Here is a 21,876-nt window from a genome sequence, read left to right as displayed (position 1 = left end):
GTACCGCGTGGCGAACACGCGAATCGCTCATCAGAAGGATTAGGTCACTAATCTGGCGTTAAGACCCGACGCTCATTAGCTCGGGAGACAAATCATTAAGTGTGTGTTGGCCGTGGATCGAGGGGGCCCGTTAGGCGCTAGCCCAGACTTGTCGACAGTTGGTAATCGCCTTTAAGGCTAATTCCCTTAATAACTTTATCGTCCTGTTGGTCCCTTGACACCGAGATTACTCTTTCTACAGTCGGACAGCTTACCGAACCAGGTGTAAGGATAACCGGGAGATCCTTTAAAGTGGAGTTCTTTCTATCTTCTTAGACATCGATAAACCTTTTTGGTAATTATACAGAATAGGATGAACCTAACCGAATTAAATTCATTTCGAATCAGGTTAACTGATTCAATAACGTTTGAATAAATTGAATCGTATCAAAGCAGAAGAAGAAAAGGTGGAACCGAGTGGGTGTTCTCGATGAAGAAAGTCAAAGGATTCGTGGATGGAAGTGGTCGCAACGAGGTCGGAACGAAAGCGAACGGTACATATTAATCTTGAGGGTTACAATGTGCCGAGGCGTTGTCTCATTCTTCAGGCTAGCACTCCTCATCGCTCTCCGGACCGAGCCGTGACCAATCCGGGATAAATATTGGCGATTATTAACGCGGCACGCCGCGCTACGAACAGCCCCGAGATGGACCACGAGATGGTACGCGTCTTCGTGAGATGCTTGAGACGTTAAGTGGGCCCATTAGCCACGTTCCTAGGTGGACCGATGATGGCATTCCTTCGTGCTCCACCATCCCTTCTGCCTACACCTTCCAATGGGTTTCTCTCACGCCGCCACGTGTACCTGCGTAGAGGAATCCGCGTCTACCATGTCCGCTCGTTTGACGCTGTTCGATGAATTTATCTGCTTGATGTTATAGGGTTACCATCTCACCTACCGATGTATCTCAGAGCGGTTCTCTGATCTACCGATTGGCAAGATCCATCATTGTAGTTCAGATATACAGGGTATCGTGTAACTGATGGTGCAATCGTATAGGGGCTAATTCTGCGTGGAAAAATAAGTCGGAAATATGGAACAATATTTTTTTATTTGAGACTTCGTTTTAGAGGAAATCGAATTTTTTAATTGAAAATAATGTAGAAAATCTAGTAGATAAGGTACATTTCAACAAAAATACCTCCTTAAAATTAATAAATTAAAATAAGAAACTTAAAACCAGTCATTTTAGTAATCTGCTCGGTACATTACATTTGATCAAGTTTCAACTCAACGAATTTCACTGTTGGTCGTCTTTATTTATGTTAGTGGAAGTTCTTAATATTTTGATATTATTTAAGAGACTTTAACTCTTAGCTGGCACATTTCACCAGAATGTTTAAGACCCCAATCACTAAAATATTTCCTGCGAAGAAGCTATTCCTTATTTTAACTTGGAAAATTCCTGTATAATCTTTGAAAGTTGTTTTAACATATTTCATAGCCAATTTTAGTAAAATTAATTATTGAGTATGAAGAAAAATTGAAAGAATGATAGTTTTCACAAAAAAATTCATAACTTTTTCAAATTTTCATATAAAGAGTTAAAATTTTAATTGGACACTCTTGAGATTGAACATTTTAAGGGAAAGAATAAAACAAAAGTCGTGGTTTCAAAAAAGGTACTTGTTTGGATAGTTGAAGGGATGAATTTTAGCCAAAAAGGAGAAAGGGCCGAATTAACCCTCTAATTTCTAATGAAAAAATTTATTTTACTTATTTTTCCAAGTAGAATCAGCCCCAACCCGATTATATCACTAATTACACGACACCCTGCATTTAATTCGTTTTATATTTCAACCTTTTTAATCTCCGAAAATTGACGCATATGAAAATTGATGATAATTCCAGTTTCCTTCCGCTACTAATCATCGAACGAATGGAAACCGAAGAATTTCCCTAATTCCCGCTGTCGAACGTCGATTTCACGATTAATTACCCCATTGGTGGCCACTAATCACGGTGCCGTATCGGAGCGCAATGGACGACGCGTTCGCATAGACAAACACTATTCAACCGTACGATCGATCATTCATAAACCCCGTCAGCCTGGAGGGTGTCAAAGGGATAAAGTCGTCATCGTGGATCAACCGCAGAGGAATTCGCTGACTCCTCTCTGAGGTCACCATCGCGGCTCGCCGAGATGACATCTTCATCTTTTGCCCCCCTCTTCTCGAGCAAAGTCGAAAAGGTATCCACGATCCCTCACTCTCTCTCTTCCTCTTCTTTCACGTCCCTTCGTGGCCAACGATGACTCTGCCGACGAGTCTGTCTTCTTCCTCGGTCAGTTTCGATGCGTGGCTCTGTTCGAAGCTGGCCCTTCTTGCCAGCCCTTTGTCGGCCGATCACGAGACACCTGGACACTGGCTCGGTTATCTCCTTCGGCCTGTTCGGGGTCATCGAAAGGGTATCCACGATCTTGACTCGCAGCGGAGAGACGAGCGTGAAGAAACCACCGAGGCCAGTTAACACTCTGGTGTCGCCCTTTGCTCGACGTGTTTGGCCGATGCTTTAGGGCCAGTTAACACCGTGAGCGGCGCTTCTGATGTCGAACATCGGTCCTCTCACAATCCTCTTATCGATCGCGTACGGATCGGGGGATCGGGGGCAAAACTATGTTAATTTGTTTAACCCATTTCGAAAGTGTATCGTCGATAACGTGGATGGTGTCGAACGCGTTTACTTAAATTTCACTTATCTTTAGTCTTTCCGAGTGTCGAACCGTGTATATTTATAACCAGAGGAAAAAAGCCGGTAAATCGGTTCGGAACACGTCGAACATGCCACCCTCGTGCACGTGCAGGCTCGCGCGTCGTTGCTTATTTTCAGGGTTCTTCGGAAAATTAAATTTACACATAGTAGCGCGATGAAACAATGGCCGGGAACGGTTTGCACGCTCCTGCAAATATTTGAGTCCCGGTGTTTGCTTTCTATTCGCGGTGGCCAAGGGCCTACAGCCTCCGATGTGTACACCGAATCCCCTCGTGCACTCTTCCTGATCGATGTTTGCCCCGGCCACTTCGCTTTAATTGCTCGCGAATCGCGTCGTAATGACTGTCGAAAGAGATGGCCTGCACGCGGGATGCGCCACCTCCGGGCGTCTGGCAACCCTCCTGTGAAGATGGAGAAACTCGAAATGGTCGAAAATTCTAGGATCATTCTCTAAAATACCAAATTCGAAGGGTGAAATTTAGAAAATTATATTTTCAACCCTCTCGCCGTGGAAATATTATTCTTCGTTACGTTGTCGTGCTTGGGAAAGTTATTTCTTCCATTTTTCATAGCGAATGAATTAGAGTACGTCGCATGGGAATTAAGAGAATTGCCGATGAGGCAGATATTCACCTGTCTAGCATAGTACCGAGCGTGTCGAGCGGTCGACTGGACAAATTAGAGGGTAATAAAATGAAGTTGAAGAGAGGTTGAACGGGAAAGGAGACGGAGGGAACACGGGGGACGAATGTAACGAGGCGATCGTCGCCGGCAAAGGGTAAAAAGTATCGGTAGAACGGGATTAGCGGGAAATAGAGGAGAAATGATGGATCGATGGCGATAAAAACAGGAGGACGAGTAGCGTGGTCAGTTATTAATGTAGCTCGACGATGTCACGGCCGATCGAGAATCGACGGAGGTCGAGCCAGGGAAAACCGAGTAAAAACGTGAACGGAGAGGGATGCTTTCGAGATGAGCTCGCTCGCCGGAAGTTCCGTCGCACCGGAATTCATAAAAACTAGCCGCGTAGACCGTTACTCCTTTCTCTCTGTTTTTCTATCTAAAACCTGCCCTGTTTGACCCTGCCTGGGGATGTTGGAGAGAAAGAACCTTATTTTCTTGTCTAATAATAATCTTATCAAATTTAATTCCACTTATTAACACAAGAACCGCCAAACCAATCGAAATGACTGGCTTCCAGTTTCTTATTTTAAATTATACATTTTATCCAGGTATTTTTGTTAAAATGTTTTAATTATTTCCAATTAAAAAATAAAGTGTTATATTATAGGAATCTCGTATCAAAAATAATTCCGTCGCGTTAAAACGAGGAATAATATCGTTGTATCTTCCGCGATGGAATCTCCATTCGATGACGAACTGCCCTCCATTTAGTTCGCGAGGGGAGATGTAAATTTCGCGATCGATCGGTCGTCGTCTCGTCAGGGTCAGAGGCGCGAGTCGGAGCGGCGACCAACAGGGTAGTAAATAAAAGTCCAGAGTTAATTTTTTTCGAACAATGGACCGCCCTGTTGTGGTCGTCGGAGAAGGGTAGACACCCCTGCTTTTATTTTTTTTCACATCGGTCAATTCCATCCAACTGGACGGTATTCCGTGTTGCCGTGTGAATCGAAAGCTACTAACTAAAAAATTCATTTTTTCCTTTAATTATCCATTGACCCAATAATTAGCCGAAGTAGCAGAAAGCTAATAACCCCCGAGTCTCCGATCTAATTGCAAGAAAATCCTGCGAAATCCTCGAAACGAACATCCTCGATGACGTTTGTTATATTGTGGTAGTCGCTTGGGTAAAACGTTATCCAGAAAGGCGGAGCAGCGTCTCGACGCGATTCCCCGGGCACGGGGCTCTAATTAACGCTGGTTGCGAATCAAATAGAAGGAAAAACGAATAAGATCGCGGGTTAAGCCGAAAACGGTAACAGGGCAGACGTCATCAAGATGCAGCGTTGCCAAGGATCCCGTAATTAGGGGAAGCTGATTTTTCATTTGTCGGGTATCATTGAGGCTCTGCTCATTAGCCGTCGGCGTCGACGGCGTCGGCGTCTGCGGTACGCGCCGCGCCGCTCGGTTCCGTACCAGCTCGCTAGCATCCGCTGGCTGAAGGATGCCTCTGGTTGGTTAGCTTGGCCCCAGTCTGGTTGGTCTTTGGGCTGGCTGATAAAGGCGCATCCTCCTCTCTTCTGCTCTCCTTTTCTCTCTTTCTTCTTGCCTTCTCACACGCTGCTCCACCGCCTCGTCTCTCCCTCGTTTATTTCCTCCTTTTCCCTCATCTCTCTCCCTCCCTCGCTCGCCTCGTTTCTCTGCTCCACTTTTTCTCGTCTCCCGAGTCCCTCCGGATCGTGCGCTTCGTAATTGGTCGATGAATCTTTGGATTCGTGAAACGTTCCTTCAATTTCCGACGCTCTCAGGTGTTTCTCCGTTCTTATCGATAGGTTTTTATCTTTCTACCGGAGACTTGATGTTTCTGAAGAATGATGCACGAGAGACGTTAACGAAGCGGGATGAGAAACGAGGAGGCTGTCATCTTTCCGAAATTTGACACTTTTCTTTTTTCATATTCATACGATAGTTTGAAAAATTAATTTAAAGTCGTTCGATAATTTATATTCTGGATGCGGATGATATTTTCGTCGAACGTCTCGGGCATGACGTAAAATGATTTCGAGGTAATAAAGCCAGGGACGAGGTAACTGTCATCCTCGAATCAATCCAGCCCCCGCGAAGCTGTTTCGCGCGTGGGCGTGAAACGACTTGCGTGCGGTGTTAAGTAACGAAGCCGGCTCATTACTTCTTCTCGCGTGATGTTCGTGAGCGAGAAGTAAAATGAAAGGAGGCGAGGAGAAAAGGAGTCTCTGCCTTGGCTCTCTCGTCTCGTTACGGCCATCCGTCATTTTCACACCTCGACGATGATCTATAACGAGACGCTCGAACGCGTGTCCGACCTTACCGCGTAAGGAATTTCATTTTTTCTTTTTCTTTCTTTTTTTATTTCATTTCATTTTTAATTCGACGATTCTTTATCGCTAATGCTATAAGAATTTCGATCGCGTGTCGCGATATTAACAATGGTGACAGTGAAGATAAAAGAGAAAAGAAAAAATTTCAAATAGAACAGATTTTTGTTCGATGTTTGATTGATCGTGGTATTTAATTGAAAAGTTTGTATTGATTATGATTAATTCGTCACCAGATAACAGTCTCTCGATCACGCTGGTCATTCGAAAGGATTCGACTGATCGCTCAGACGTGTTCGTGGTGTCTGTTTCAGGGATTGGAACGCGACGAGCAACGTACGCGTACAAGAATCCTGGCCAACGTGAGCGTCCTTCGGCACGGCGAACTCGAACCTCTTCAGCACCGAAGGATCAGGATCCTTGATTGTTTCGCGTCTGACGGTGAGTCTATTTTCCTATTGATAAAATTAGATAATCGTACGCTTGATTTTTTCACTTGTAGAAACTTTCATATCGAATCCCAGTCACGTTTCGATATTATTTTGAATAATAGCCTCTCGTCAGCAATCTAGATAATTTAAATAGCCAGAAGTTAGATTGATCGAAAAGGTAATTACACGTAAGTTAATTGTTTCAAAGTAGAGACCGGAATGTATCCAGCTAGTCACGATACCCGAAGCGACGAGTAATCAACGGCCTCGTCGAAGATTCTCGCACGACATAATCGATTCCTCGAATCGAATCAAACTTAGCAATTTTGTTACAGTTTCACTCGACAGCTCGATCTGCGCGAGTTCGTTCCGCTCGGATAAACTACACGATCCTCGATACTCGATCAATTGATCGATTGGTTAATTCAAAGAAGAGATTAATACTCTGTCATGGTTCGCCATCGATGATCTCGATTTAAAACCGAGCTCTTCTAATCTTTCTTGCGATTATTTTATACATCGAACGCACGGTCGGATGTCGCTCGGTGCTTAATTAAAAATGAAAACGTCAGGTGGCGGAATACCTAGCGAGACTCGTTCGCAGGGTAAGGTGTCATTCGGAATTTTTTCGAAAGGGAAAGTCCGAAGGGTGAGAGGGGAATGCGCCTCGTCATTCCACGGATCCTCGGTTCGATACCGCAGGAACCTTGAAACGAGCCTTCGATGCTTCCAGTATAGACGACAGCTATGAAATCGCCGGTGATTGCTCCTCTCGTTTCATCCCTTCGGCGGCGAACAGTTTCCCTGGATGCTCGAAAACATTCCTGAAAATTACACGCTTCGAGTTTCGCCGCGATCTTAAGAAATAGATCAAATTCGTTCGAAATCTCAAAAACAAAATTTCAGAATCCTTACAACCCTTTTTGCAATTTTCTTGGATTGAAATTTTTAAAATTCTTCGAATTCAATTATCATATTTCTCGAGATAACCAGAGACCAATTATCTTTTAAATCCACGAATCACCGTCCGTATCGAGACGATACTTGTTCATAATCGATTTGCACGTAAGGCCGATCGAGGTCTCGAGTCGCGACGTCGATTTTCCTCGCTCGCGAATTTTCGCTGATTCATGGAAACAACAAGGTACCGAGTGATTGGGGGGGAGAACGAAAAGAGGTGTTCCTCGAGTCCGGAGATTGACTCGTCAGGGATGATGCGTCTATCCCCCTCCTCGTGTCTTCCTCTTTCCCGTAATTTCTCGTGTATACAGGGCTAATGGGTTATTTCAGGTAATTAGTTGCAGGCTCCGTTTCTTCTCGCCGTGGCAAAAAGCTGGGAATCCAGGTGCATCGCGATTTCGCGCGGAGCGAACGCGGCTCTATTTGCGTATCGCCACCGTTTCTTCACGCACGCCCCTTACACGCTAATTTCTTTCTCGTCCACGTGGTTAATTGCCTCCTCCTTTGCTTAAAAAGGATATTAAAGATCGAATTCTCCCGTGACGACCGTCTCGACCGTGATTCTCTTTGGAACTCCTGGAATTTCTCCTTTGAGAAAGTCACCGAGGTTATCAAAGGTATTTCTGGAACATTGTAGCATAGTCATCGAAAAAATCATTGGATAGAGATGTATTTTTAATATAAAAATATAAGTAACACTTTCCACGTGGTTCCAGTCAAAACACTATCGGTATTCGATAAAGTAAAAAGTAACGATACGACCCGAAGCGACAGCCAATTAATTATCACCACGCGATCTCGTCTAATCTAACAATCCTCCGCAGCGACGGTATCGTTCGTGATCTACGGACACCTCGAACAATAGCGGCGTTTATCGAAAGAAACGATCGCGTTCCCGGCACGCTAGGGGACTGTGTAATCGGCCGATTAAGCGCGACCGTAGGTCCAGGGGCCCGTGAATTTGGCAATTACCGGCCAGTGCTAATGACGAGCGACCTGACGCGAGGTAAAAAGGTGTCGAAGCTGGCGGGGAAGTTGGCACCTTCGAGAAGCCCGTCTCTGCCGAGTCATCGTGTGTAACGAACTTCACCTGGACTCGCCTCCTGTTCAGGCTTCTTCCTTTTATCGGCATAGGATGCCAAATCCTCGCTGACCGCTTCCCTGTCACAGAACCAGAACGTCATTAACGATCGATACAAGGTTACACCTCGATCCTTCCGATCATTCGTCCAGCTTGTTTGCTTATCGATGGAAAAACTCTTCTACGTCGTGCTTAAACCATTCACGGTCATTAAGGATCAGCTTGTTATTTAACTGTGGTTCGTAATTTACGCGTAGGTTAATCACGATAGGGAGGAATTTATTAACATGTTGCGAGGGTGCTCGAGCAAGCGTGTCTTAGAAATCGCGCCACCTGCTAGACTTTACCTACCGTGAAGAATACAGAGTGTTTCAATGAAAATGTTACTTTTTATCGTATTGCGATCGGAATTAAGAAAAGAGACTGGAGGTGCCCGAAACTCTAAGGAGTTACAGAGTTCTTCGATAAAATTCCATCCACCGAGTTAGTCGAGGAGAAATTTAAAAAAGATTCCTGACTGGGGGAGGGGAAGGGAGGTGGCCGAGAATTTATCGACGAGCGATTAAAGACGAGTGGTGAAAACGGTGGTAGCAAAATCGTGGAAGAAGCCAGCGCCGGGGTAGGGCGGGGGGCTCGAAGGTGGCTGGTTCGTTAATTACTGATTTTCCTCGGTCCGCGTCACTTTTTAATTGACGCCAGAAATTGAACCCGAGAACGGGCGCATCGCGCTCGATGCCTGAGCGACCGTTCGTTCTCGCCGACTCATCCTTCGTTCCTCCTCCTCTCCTCCTTCTTGTTCGAATCATCCTGGCAGGGTCGGATTAATACTTCTTCTAGGGGCGATTCTAACGAGTTCAATATTCCATCCGGGATTCGTCTGGATTGAAATTGAAAATTGAAAACTGTTCTGCCTTCGAAAAAAATTTCAAAATGACTCGAGAGCCTAAACTTTCAAGGTCAATGAAAGAATCCACGAAACGCTGGAGCACGTTTTCCACTCACTGGAACAGGTGTTCCAGCCACGTGTCCAGCCTGTCAGTTCCCTGGCCAGCAGAGACACTGCCGATGACACGAATCTTTGTCTCTCCGTTTCTCCCGTCCGCCTTTTCCACCCCCTTCGAAGGAGCGTAAAAAGCATAGAAAGGGGTGGATTCGTTCTCTACCTGTTTCACCGGGACGATTCTCCGTCTCTCTGTTTGACGGAACGGTTCGTTGGTTCCGGCCTCGTCCTCGTCGTGTCTCCGTCAGCTAGCTCTCTACCTCCAGTCCGCGAAGCTGTCACCGGCAGCCGGCTTCTCACCCTCGTAAAAATAATTACACAGGCTGGGTGAGGTTAGACCCGAAGCGGGGGAGGTTCCTCGATATTGTCAGCCTCGTTCATTCGGTAGTATTGTGCCAATCGGATCGGTTGATAAGCTACGATGGAACCGGGGCTTAATAAAAATTCATTTGTCACGGCCGTTTGGAGATGATGCGTCTCCTCGTTGCTCGTTCCGCTCTTTTTCTTCTTCTTCGTCTTCATTTTTTTATCCCTCTTCTGCAATCGACCGATTTCATTTCGCTCCTTCTCGCATTTCTTTTCAATTTTCTTCAATTATTGTAAGAGTTGCTATGAATTTGATATAATTTAGAATTGAAAAGAAATTTTCTTCACCGAGGGAAATCGATGAGCGGAGTCAATAACCCTCCCGAAATCGCGACGCGGCCCCCGAGGGAACGGGATAGGGGTAATTACTCGCAATTATTAATTACCAGATACACGTGCTGCGCGTGCAGAAACGGGAGTGGAAAGAGGAAGAAGCGTCCCGCGGGACAGTCGGTTTAATAATGGTCCTGAGATCGTTCTGGCCTGACGCCCCGGAACAATCGATGATCGTCGATCCGCAGAATCGCGAAGACAGCCGCGTTTTTTTCCCCACCCCTGCTTCCGGCCCCCGGTTCCCGGTGGATCAGCAGGCATTACGAGGAATAAATTAATATTGCCACTTCGACGGTGCCACTGAAGGCTGATCACCGATCGAGCGATTGCCTCTCGTTTGTCCGCTTCACAAAAGTGGAACCTCCTCCCTGCCTCTTTTCGTTTCTTCTTCTTTCCATCCCCTTCGTCGTGCCCACGATTCACTTCATTGTTCGCTTCGAGTCTCGTCTCGAGTTAAGTCTTCTGGGTAATTTAAAAAGTTACACGCCTCTTACCTTTCAAATTAGTTTTGAAATATTCTTTAATTCCTTGTAACAATCGCTTAATGATTTAATTGCTGTTTCCCATCCTGATACTTTCATTGGTGTTTAGAAAAATTAGGAATCATCCAGAAAATTATTTCGTAGATTGGAATATACGAATATCGTTGCTTGAATAATGCATGAAACATTTATTCAAAATCTCCGCTGTTATCTACCGATCTCATCTTGTTTATTATTATGTTTCATTATCGATCTGAATATTAATACCGACATGGTTTCTTTCTGTTGTAGAACGGGAACACCGTGCACCGAAGCGCTACGCGAAGCTGCCCCAGCCCAGAACCAGTTATGAACATATAATTAAGCTCGTTTTAATAAGTTTTTATGTAGATCTTACGCGTAAGGATGTATAATAAAAGTAAGTGTTGAATAAACGAGATACGTTGAGAGACGGGTGGCAGACGTACCCCTTTCCTGCTTTTCACAACTTGGCAAATTATCAATTTATCATTGAAGTTAAAAAGAAACTATCGAAACGTTCGATGAAATATAGATGTAGAGACAGAGAGGAACGAAGAAGGTCGAGAGAAGGAACGGTTTTCGCCATCGAATCGTAACCCTGGCGACGAGACACCCTGGCCATCCTCGTTCACGGAGTTCCTCTTTCTACGGGGATGAGCAAACTCTCCCCGTGGTGTAACCCACCCTCGACGGATAGCAAGTTGCAAGGACGAGGGTTGCCGGCGAGGTCTCGCCTGATTGGCGGCCGTGGACTATCGACCAACCCGCGACCGGCCCTTTGTTTTAGCCACCACCCTTCGTTATATCGAAGATACCTAACCCGAAGCCGAGGAAGATGAGCACGCTCTCGAGAGGAGATTTCTTTTTCCTCTGGCTCTGCTTAGAGAAAATCGCGATGGCTCGGCTGGAACATCCGTCGTTCGAAACGACGATTTTCCAGCTCAGATTTCTTTTCATTTATTTTCAGAATAAAAATTGTAGGTACGATTTTCAATAATAAGCCATTTTATGTTGAGAATATTACCAAAACGTTTGTACAGTAATTTTCATCAAAATCTAAGGTTCAAATTGATATGCTACAAGTGCTGTTTTAGAACACTTTTAACATTTCAAAATCAGCCATTTTATCTGCAAGAACCTAATACGATGGTTACTGAAATTAAAGAAGAATATCTTTCCAGCAGAAGAAAGGAAGATTCAAAGAGAAAATTGTTAAGTACCATGTAGCCTCGTGCTTGACGATAAAATAATAAAGAGAAGGAGAGAGCAAAGGGAGGAGGAATGAAAGAGGAGGGTAGAAATATCCAGCCGACATTAAGGAATGATTAAAGAATCATTAGGAGCGTAGTTAGAGCAACGAAATCTTCATTCTCTCCCCTCCGTCCCTCTCCAATTACGGAGGCGTCGATGCGCTCTCACCCCCTGTCGCTGACCAGCATTCCCTGGAGTCCCCATTTTTTTAATTAATAGAGCGTGCTACAACGAGCCGGGGATGCCTACCGGGTATATACCATCGCGTACACGTACACAGAAGGAACGCACGCAAACAGAAAGCCCCGGCACGGGTGCAGAACAGTTTTCAACGGTCGGTGTTTGTCTTCGTGTTACCAACACGAGGACACAGGGAGGAGACCTCCGTCTGTTGGCGCGAGCAGAACGGGCTGCGATTCGAAGGAAGAGAAGAGAGTAAGCCGAAGAGGAAGAGCTGGCAGCAGGAAGAAGGGGGTGGGTAGCGAAGGGTTTTAATGAGGATGAGCGAGATAAACCCAGCTCCGGGCTCCGTTTCGCTTCATCCACCCACACCCTCTTTCTTCCGCGCGCTAGTTTCTCCTTCCCTCCTCGTGTTCCTCCGGTTTTCTCTTCTTTCTTCCCAGCTTTTCACGATGCACCCTCTGTCCTCTTCATTCTTCTCCTAGCACCGTTTCCTCTTACCTCTCTCCTACGGATTTTCTCTTTATCGTCGTTGTACCTCGTCCGACCTCCTCCCAAACGTATTCCTTCACTTTCCAACCTCCTCGTCTTTTTCCTACGCGCGAACCGAGTTGTTTCCTCTTCGTTCTCCTCCTTGTCCATCCTCGCGACCCGGCCGCATCATGGCAAAATACAAAGAAGAAAGTAATCTCTTTTCCGGCAGCTTTTTAGCCGAGGGGATGCCGTTCGCCAACCCTCTTATTACATTCTGCCGAATTTCTTGAGCGGAATCGGTAACGTTGCGCTTCTTCCGCTCCCTTATTTCTTCGTTTCATCCCGCGTCTCGTCGCGTGTAATTCTACTCGTTGTCCAAGGATATTAAAAATTAATTTCCATCAGGTATTCCATCCAAAATCCTCCAATTATTTGATTAAAATTAAATTCGTAACGCTGGTCACTGATCACCGCCGATGAACAGTCGCCGTATTAATGGGACAATCGAGCATATTCGAGCGGAAACTTGAAGCATTTACGATCACGCGATGCATACTACGTTCTATATGCACTCTGCTGAACATAATTAGCCATCAACGATTAACGAACTATCGTCGGATGTATCGATCCGCGGATTAATTAATTTCGCTACGATCCGATCGGTTTCCCCGCCTCGGGGAACGATGATTTGTACGAGCGCATATTTAAGCCGTGATATCACGTACATTCGCGCGATATTAATATTTCCATTGATACTTATATTTCAGCCATTGTCCCGGAACAAAAGGGGATCGTATTATTCCTCGGCGTTGTTATATTTTTGTCAAACTTATTTTCCCGCTGTCAAACGGTGCCAAGAAACGTCCATCGTATAAATTTCTGTCATCGTTCGTTCTCTTCTTTTTCATCAAAAGAAGATCGTCTGAAAAGAATTTCAGGACGAATTTTCTCCGTTTCTTCTCTTCGATGAAACGAAACTAAACGGTTGCAATTCGCGTAGCATTAATTAGTGGCACAATCAATAATTTACCGCCGCATTCCCCGCGCGAGTTTGCTGACGGAGAAACAAGATAAGCCATGCACCGTCGTCGTTTCAGCTTTAATTAACGTTTGTGACCAGAACAAACCGTGGCCCGTCGTCATCTTCGTCACGGTTTCCTCTGACACGGCGTCGAAACGATCGAGGAATTGTCCAGATCGCAAAAGGGCCAACACGATCTCGCGTCACGTTCCCGATGCGTATCTAATGAAACGAATCGAGCGTGTGGCATTAAACGCGCGATTTTCTGTCTCATCGAAATCACACTGACAACCAATCTGTGTCTTATCCCAGAGAAATCCTTGGATCGTTTCGAAGAAACAAAGTTAATGGAAACGTATCTTTCTTGACGTTTAATAAAATCGCGTTATTTAACTTGTACCGGATATTGATTAATCTTAATTAACGTCAGTGAAATTGGAAACTCAGCAGGGTTATCTGGTTCGAGATACAAGATACATGCCCGTTCCACGTCGTGCAAGTATCGTCGATGTACGAAAAAGATGGAAGGTGAATGGAGAAAGCTGTGGAGGAACGGTTCGCAACCTGGCTAGCCGTCAATCAACCCTCTCTCCCTTACCAAATTACTGTCAAACGCAATTAGAATTGACGTGGCAGGCTGGAGGGGCTAAATCAGAATCGCGAAACAAACCCTTGCTAATGATTTCAACCCTGAGGCCTATCCTTACTCGCTATTTTCTCTCCAGTCTGCTAATTAATACACCTCTCAACCGTGCGTCAATTCGACTGCTCCACTTTGGCCCTTACAAACCCTCTCGTACACCTTTGCCATCTTTTGTCAACCTTCAACTTTCATCCCCTTTTCATTTTTCCAACTGAAAAACCTTCGATTCGTTATTTTTCAAAATATCCCAATGGAAAAAGCAGCGGAAATTCTTGGATGAAATATGCGTGTATATATATAAATTATGATTAAAATGAAAAACGAGCTTCACCTGTGAAATCGCGTTTAAATTCCAGCACGGTGGCTCGCCGAGGAGTCGAGGGGCGAAAGGGGGAGTAGAGAAATAGAGAAACCAGTCTGCGAGCTGGAAGAATACTGAATGTCGAGTGTTATTAATGCACGTGTCTAACGGCACTCCTATCCGCGTGATCGTTTTGCAATTGCTGTTGATACTCGACGGTCTGTCGCACCGACATCGAAAGGGAAGAAAAAAAACATTACAACGAAAAAAGAAAAAAAAATACTGTACCCTTCTCTCCATCAAACACGTTCCACGGTCGTGCACCTAGTCGAAATATGATCGACGTTCATTAATCTCGAAGCTGCGTTTGTTTTATTTTTTATTATTTTTACCATTCACCCTCTCCGTAACGAGTTCACCTCTTCGACACAAAAGCAACTCGCAACCCTTAACGCGACTGATACGATTAAGCGGATCTCGCGACGAATTCGCAAACGAGAAGAAAGTACGAAAGGTGTACACGTTTGTTTACTCGACAAAAGTTCGAGAGGTTTATTTAAAAAAAAGAAGATGAAAAATTTCGATCCATTCGTTTCGCTCCCCTGCCTATTCTCGACGCTATTTTTTGCACGCTACTTCGGCGCAGAGGCGATGATATATATTAAAGAGATGCTTTTTGGCAATAAACAATCGCGCGCTACGGCCACAGGCAGTTAGCAGGAGCATTAGGGTGAATTATTCCGGCCACCCAGCGTAAAAACTGCCATGAATCACGGGAATCATGGGCTTTTTGCCCTCGTCCGCGTAGGATCTTGTTCCCTGCCGCGTTCGAGCCACCCGAAACTACATCTTCATTTTGTAGACACGACAATTTCCAGCGGGCAAACGATTCGACCGGCGATAAACGCGACGGATGACTTGAAACAATCGAGGAAAATCCTGTGATGCATTGGGGACTCGAGGGGTCGAATAGCATTCGCCGAATGGAAAATTGAAAAATCATTCGAAAAATTATAAATTGATAAATCGCACGGTTTCTCTGATGGACAATCGACCTTTCAAAACGTCTGTTACTTCGACACCGTCGTCAAAGTTCGTTCTGCAAACGGCACAATACCGAGAGGCTGTATTAAGATAGCCACGTCTATTGAACGCGCTATCCACCGTGTTATCGAGAAATCGCGTAGCTCATTGAATGACATCGTTAATTCCTTAGGAGGAGCGTGAAATTTGTCGTTGAACGGGTGGAAGGCTGACAGCGATTACAGGGACCATTCGATTCCCGTATCCGTCGTCAAAGTCGCCGATATCCTGAAACGCGACAGCTGCAATCGCGAGGACTGTGAAGGGGGGGCAAAGGGTGCTCACCCTCTACGTTCGTCGTGTAAAACAGAAGAGAGCCACATGGACGCGAATTACCCGGGGTCGGTTCTTTTTCATTACGCTAAGAGCCGATTGCATTTTTTTACGTCCCTCAGTGACTCAAGAGGGGGTGTCCAATCCGGAGAATCGGATGGAAGGAGGGCCATCTAATCACGTGTTCCTGGCAATCGTGTCCTGCGTCCGCACCCCTCGTGCACCCTGCAACCCCCATCTTGGACCCAATCCTGGCATGGAAAGAGAAGAACGACCATGGGACATCCCTTCTATTCGAGGACCATAGGGACACAGGCGTCCTCCTCTTTTTTCTCTTTACACTTCCTTTCTCGTTTCTCTTTTTTCTTTCACTCTCCCTTTTTCCCTTCTTTTCCTTCGACGCAGACCGCCCTTTCACCATTCCAGGGGACGCCTCTTCAATCGGGCTTAGCCGGCTGGCGTAATTAAGCCGCGATTGAAAATTAATCATCGCGGATCGATTTCGTGCATCGCCAAGAGACGGTGAAAAAAGGAGTTTTGTCGCTGGTACCACGGGGGTTGAAGGTCTCCTTTGATGTTCCCGCAACCACCCCTTGAAGCTCTCTGTGTACGTGGCAAGCTCCTTACGCCAATTATCTCGCGACTATGGAATCATTATTTTCTCTGTTCGAGATCTCCTTCGCGGCACTCTTTTGCGACCCCTCCGTCGCTTAAGAGGATCATTTTAGCTGGTTATGAAGGAAAATGCGAACTAAGGGACGTTTGTAAAAATTGGCAACTTTTCCAGATTCCTTTTTTTCCAACGAAACGAAAATCGACCGATTCCGCAGGAGCTGAAAACGTGCGAACCTCCTTGCAGACTCACCCGTTTCCAAGAAGTCCTCGCAATTAAATGTCCGGGCCAAGGAAGGAACAAGACGGAATTAAAAAGCCCGCAGTCCGGAGCTTCCGTGTGCCGCAGGAAGAAAAGAACGGTGCTGGAGAAGAAAGGACTTAAAAATCCAGGCTGGCTACGGTGGACGGCGTAAATTATCAGTGAGGACAATTCGACGAAATCAGCGATCACCGGAGCTCCTTATTTCGGCTGGTCGAACGGTTTCGCGAGGAAAAGAATTAAAGGCACTCGCTGGTCAACGAATCTGCTCTCTTCTAACCGATTCTCTTGGCGCAGACGGTCGGGGCAAGCAGCCAGCCAAGCCAGCCAGCCAACTTCCTCTTCCTACTCCACGAAATCCCAATAATCCACGATGAGACACAGATTGAGTCTCCCGGAGACGGCGAAGAAAGAAGAAAAAAAAAGAAGAGCGAGCAGAAGAAACGGTCGCCGACAGTGAGGTTGGATAAGAGGCCAGGGGGTGGCGTAACGGGAGAAGAAAATTGGAATCCTTCCGGAACGGGGGATGATAAAATTGCGGATGGCCAGGTGTTACCGTAATCCGGATTGAGACGAGCTACGGACCCGACCGTCCAACAGCTACCATCGCACACACCTCCAACGATTCCTATACGATTTCTTGTTCCTACGTTCGCCGATCCTCTCCGTCTGTCAGGATTAGAATCGTCCTGGATTCCTTGGAAAATTGCCGCTGAGTGAAACTATTCAACGTTGGTAACGTGTTACCATTTCGGAACGATTTAAACAGTCATAGAGTACCACTTCCAGCATCGATGGAACTGGTATCTCGGTCGAAGCCGAGCAAACACAGGACGGAATCGTTGACTTACTTTGACCCAGATTTCGAACACGGTCCAACGATCGGGTCGAGATTCGACGCGCATCGATAACGGGCAAGATAAAAAAAAAAGGAAGGAAAAAGAAGAAAGTAGCGCCTCGTGACGATCCACGGCCCCGGACTTCGATCGTTATCAGAACGAACTGGTACAAGGCGTGGAACTTTAATTCCGAGGGAACTTATTACTCTGTCGGTCCATAAATCCTCCTCTGCCCGGAGAGGCGGAGGGGAGAACGATACCCGCGTCGATTTAAAAAAGACGCGATCTCACTCTGCCCGCTAACGGGTCGCGATTATTCCGATCCAGCTGCGAAGGACGGAGCGCAAACGGCAGGGCCAGCGCGAGCAACGTTCGTAATTTGTTTCGAGATCGTATCTTCAAAGTGGCCCCCACGTAGCTGAGCGAAAGGGAAGAGGAAATATTCTCGGTTCCGTGGAACGAGCGATGGGACATCGTGGGCGTGGGTTTCTGGAGAAGCTGAGAAGGATCAGGAAGGACGAAAAGGAGGAGCGCTCAATCAGAATTTTTCTCTCTTTTCATCTTCTATTTATTTCTCGAGCACATTATCAGGAATTTCCACAAAATTTTAAACTATCTAAATATACCAAGATACCTGGCAAGAAAAGATGTAAAAACGGAGTCGAAATAAATTTCCAAGAAAATTGTCCACGTGTTGGTGACCGAGCATGCGTGCCTTTTTCGCTCGCGAACCAGCAGGATCAGGTCCACAGGGTCCTTGTATCGTATATCGCACATATCGCATCGAAGGATCGGTGTAAGCCGGTAGCAGTCAGATCTCTCTGGCCGGTACCAAAGTGGAGGGAACAGCAGCAGCAGCACCGCCACACTCGATGCGCACAATTAATATCGAGCCGTATCTCTGATCTCTCATTATTACCTGGTGGCTGGCCGGTGTGTGAGGGTGTACCCGTTCCCGCAGGAACGAGTCTGTCGTACGAGCTCGGTGTAAGCTTGTGTTGGTATCGGCTACCGTACACCCCGGGACACCAGAGTCGGCCATGCATCACCCTAACGAGCCGGGCATCGCGTGCCGATCTGTATTAAGGATTTATAATCCTCCGGACGCCGGAGAACTCCTAATGTCCTGGCTGAGCGGGAGATATTTGCCTATAGCAACGTTGGATCGCGTCTCGGATGCTTCCTTCGCCTCTCTGGAATCAGGCCTCGAACCTTCTCCCTCTATCGTGCGATAAATAGGCACACCCACGACGATTTTTTTCTTCCCTTTCAGCGATTTTTCGTGCTACCCCGTTGCCACGGGAGCTTAGAGATTCTTTCAGATTCGATTAGGTCAATTTGCATAGACACCCAGCGAATTTTACAATGCTCAGCTATTTGGGAGGGCAAAGAGATCCTAAAGAATCGAGACGGCAGTATACGCTTAAACACGTATTAATTAGAGCCAGAGGCAACAGGAAGACATAACTCGGACCGGTGGAGGCCGACGTGGTCGCGGCGCAGTTTCCGAGTGTCGTGTTACGTCTTCCCTGTGTACCTCGCGAACGTTACCCCACCTCGGCTCTGCGGGCCTCTTACTCCGCGATCAAGGGGCCCGGTCGGGGCTGGGAGGACCCGCGGGTGGCCCCAACCCAGCCACGAGGATCGTTGGCACCGTACGTGGGCTCGGAAGAAACCGAGCACGACGCTACCGGCGCATTAATAACACTGGTAGCCGGTCATATGTTAAACGTCCACCCTGTTATGCGCGCCGCTACTGCCACCGTCGGTGGGTCAGATCCTCGGGAGGGGCAGGAAAAAGGTGGAGGAAGGGGCAGGATGCAGTGGGTACGTTTTACCTACAGCGACGTGCTCCTACGTGCAACCGCGGTGCGGATCGCATCTTGTCTACCTGGATCCTTCTTCCGCTTCGGACTCACCCTTTACTATTTTTCTCGAAATTCGGTTTAGAGGAAAAATAGCTGGGTTCCTGGAATAGTAACGTGGAGTCTCTCTTTAACTCCTTCGTCTATGATTTTTAGAAAAATGAAATATTATGCATCCTTGATTGAGCAAATTATAATTTGAATTTAGCTCAGAATTCGGCTATACTAAAGGTACCAAATTTAACATATTTGAATTATTGTGTTACAATGTTATTCGGTAAAGGGTTAATTTGGATCCTTCTTCCGCTTCGGACTCCCCCTTCACTATTTTTCTCGAAATTCGTTTTACAGGAAAAATAGCTGGGTTCCTGGAATAGTAACGTGGAGTCTCTTTTTAACTCCTTCGTCTATGATTTTTTAAATAGTTGCGTTAATCATGATCCTTGATTGAACAAATTATAATTATAATTTAGCTCAGAATTCGACTATACTAAAGGTACCAAATTTAACATATTTGAATTATTGTGTTACAATGTTATTCGGTAAAGGGTTAATTTGGATTCTTCTTCCGCTTCGGACTCCCCCTTTACTATTTTTCTCGAAATTCGTTTCAGTGAAAAAATAGCTGAGTTCCTGGAATAGTAACGTGGTGTCCCTCTTTAACTCTTTCGTCTATGATTTTTTAAATAATTGCGTTATTTTTTAAATATCGCAAATTAGAATTAGAATTTAGCTCAGAATCCGACCATACTAAATGTACCAAATTTAACATATTAAAGGGTTAATTTGAGATTACACGCAAGCGGCGATAGAAATGAATATTCTTTGAAACAATTGTTAATAAAAATACTTGTTTGCTTCAGGTACCGATATCCGGAAGAGGTAAGGAGATTAGCATCCAGCCAGTGCTCCCTGGGATCTCCATTATATTGAAAATGTAGAATCGAACCGAGGAGACCGGTCGATTGAATGGACGCCTTTTCCCTTTGGAACACACGTGAATACCAATCATCGCAGCACCCTGGACACGGGGATAAATTAACTTGACGCGACAATTTGCGGCAAGTGTCCAATCGTGTAACACTGAAAGTGTCCTGGAACAAACGTCGTGTGTATTAATCCACGGAACGTTCGCGTCCGTCGTTTGTGTAACATCGAGGTGCGATTATTGTCATTATTATCGTGATCCGTCCAACGAGATCGACGAACAGTTATCATTACCGACGAGATCCATGATTATCATTATCAACGACGCGGCGAACGAGAGAGAGCCGCCAGTTTGAATAATTCATGCTCCACTCACGAGTTGCCTGTCTGTGTGTCTTCTTTTTCCTCTCTAACTCCTTTTATTTTTCTTCTTCTTCTTCTTCTTCTTGTTTTCGGTGGGTTCCGCGAGCGTAAATGAGAGAAAGTGCGTACAAATGAGAGGGGCAGGTAGACGTGGTTGCAGTAGCGACTGTACGCATCGTTATAAATCACGCGTTGCGCGAGGATAAATCGCGATGTTACCACGCCGTTTTGTCCTTCGTTCCTCTTATTCCCTCCTCTTTTCACCCGAATCTCACCGAGTTTTATCGCGAAGAATAACGATACTGTTATTGCTATTCGAAGTCTCGAATTCGAGGGCATCGGGATCAATCCCGAATAGCCTAGGTGTCGCGTAGACTTTGGACCAAATCAATTTGTGAATACGCAATAGAAGGTGCGTTTCTAACGAGGTGGTCGTTAACGGGGTAGATGGGAATTTAAAATTCAGGAAGACGCGAGGGATACACCGAGGGGACGTTCGAAGGCACCTGACAGTTTACGAGACTCTTCCTACCTGCTGCCTTCTTCCCCTTTCTTGCGTCTTCTTGTTAATTATTCCAGGCGTGCGCGTACGCCAGCGGCATGTACGCGATCGTAGATACACACTCGCGTCTAAGGCGCAGCGTGAGCCTCGTCGTTGGAAAAACAGTGGCGCCTCGAGACCTCCGGATAGATTGCGATTTTCTCACTGGATTGAGATGGTTGGATAAATAAAGTATCGGTGGAACGAGGATATTCGTGATTTATTCCTCCTATCTTCTCCCGTAGGTACACCGAGACAATCTTTGAATATCCTTTTAATTTTTCACTTTATCCTTGCAGTTCAATACCGAGGCGAATAAAGAGAATTTCGATATAATTAATATTCCAAGTCACCGATGATCGGGAACCACGAAAGGAAGAAGGTAAGACAACGGAGACGAAACTGTCTTAGGCGTGAACGGGTCAGAGGGATAATTAATAGTCACAGTGGAACCGCGTTTTGGTGGAACGGCGGACATTCCTGGACCCCCCGAGCTTCTCGGATCCAGGAACATAAATAACGGAAGACGGAACCCGCGGTGGGTCCTCACGCACCAGGAGGAGTCCTTAAAATCCGACGTGCTCCTCCCTCGATTAATTGCACGAGATCCAACCCCGCCACGATTAAGCCCTCCCCATATTTCCTGGCATTCCTGATACTCTTACCTCTTCCCTTTCCTCATCTTTCCAGCGTAACAATTACAAGCCTACGCAATTACACGATCGCCGATGAATCGTCGATTTTTATCCGTACAGATTCCGTCGACCGAAGAGATATATTTAAATCGAACGGTAGAATGGTCCCCCGTCGAAACGGGGGTGTTATTTTTCATCTGACAT

The 21,876-nt window shown here is 46.0% G+C and overlaps 1 protein-coding gene across 5 annotated transcripts in view; it reads left to right on the top strand.

The window, feature by feature from the left end:
* LOC114876834 (transcription factor Sox-2) overlaps nt 1–21,245 on the top strand; it is a 239,927-nt gene extending 218,682 nt beyond the window's left edge. Inside the window, exons 3-4 of one of the 5 annotated variants that reach the window (XR_003789457.2) lie at nt 6,043–6,169; nt 10,673–10,828. Coding sequence is in view for 2 of the 5 variants with exons in the window: in XM_029188684.2 (XP_029044517.1) it covers nt 20,070–20,139 (70 nt within the window). In the remaining 3 variants the exon portion in view is untranslated. Of the gene's footprint in view, nt 1–6,042; nt 6,170–10,672; nt 10,829–20,069 lie in introns of those variants that run through there. The other 4 variants (XR_006830065.1, XR_006830066.1, XM_029188684.2 and 1 more) reach the window with 4 other exon arrangements.
* Nucleotides 21,246–21,876: the final 631 nt, after the last annotated feature.

Source organism: Osmia bicornis, chromosome 14, assembly GCF_907164935.1.
Source record: "Osmia bicornis bicornis chromosome 14, iOsmBic2.1, whole genome shotgun sequence".
Taxonomy (NCBI): domain Eukaryota; kingdom Metazoa; phylum Arthropoda; class Insecta; order Hymenoptera; family Megachilidae; genus Osmia; species Osmia bicornis.
The sequence above is the reverse complement of the archived record's forward strand: the minus strand, read 5'-3'. Positions and strand labels throughout refer to the sequence as shown.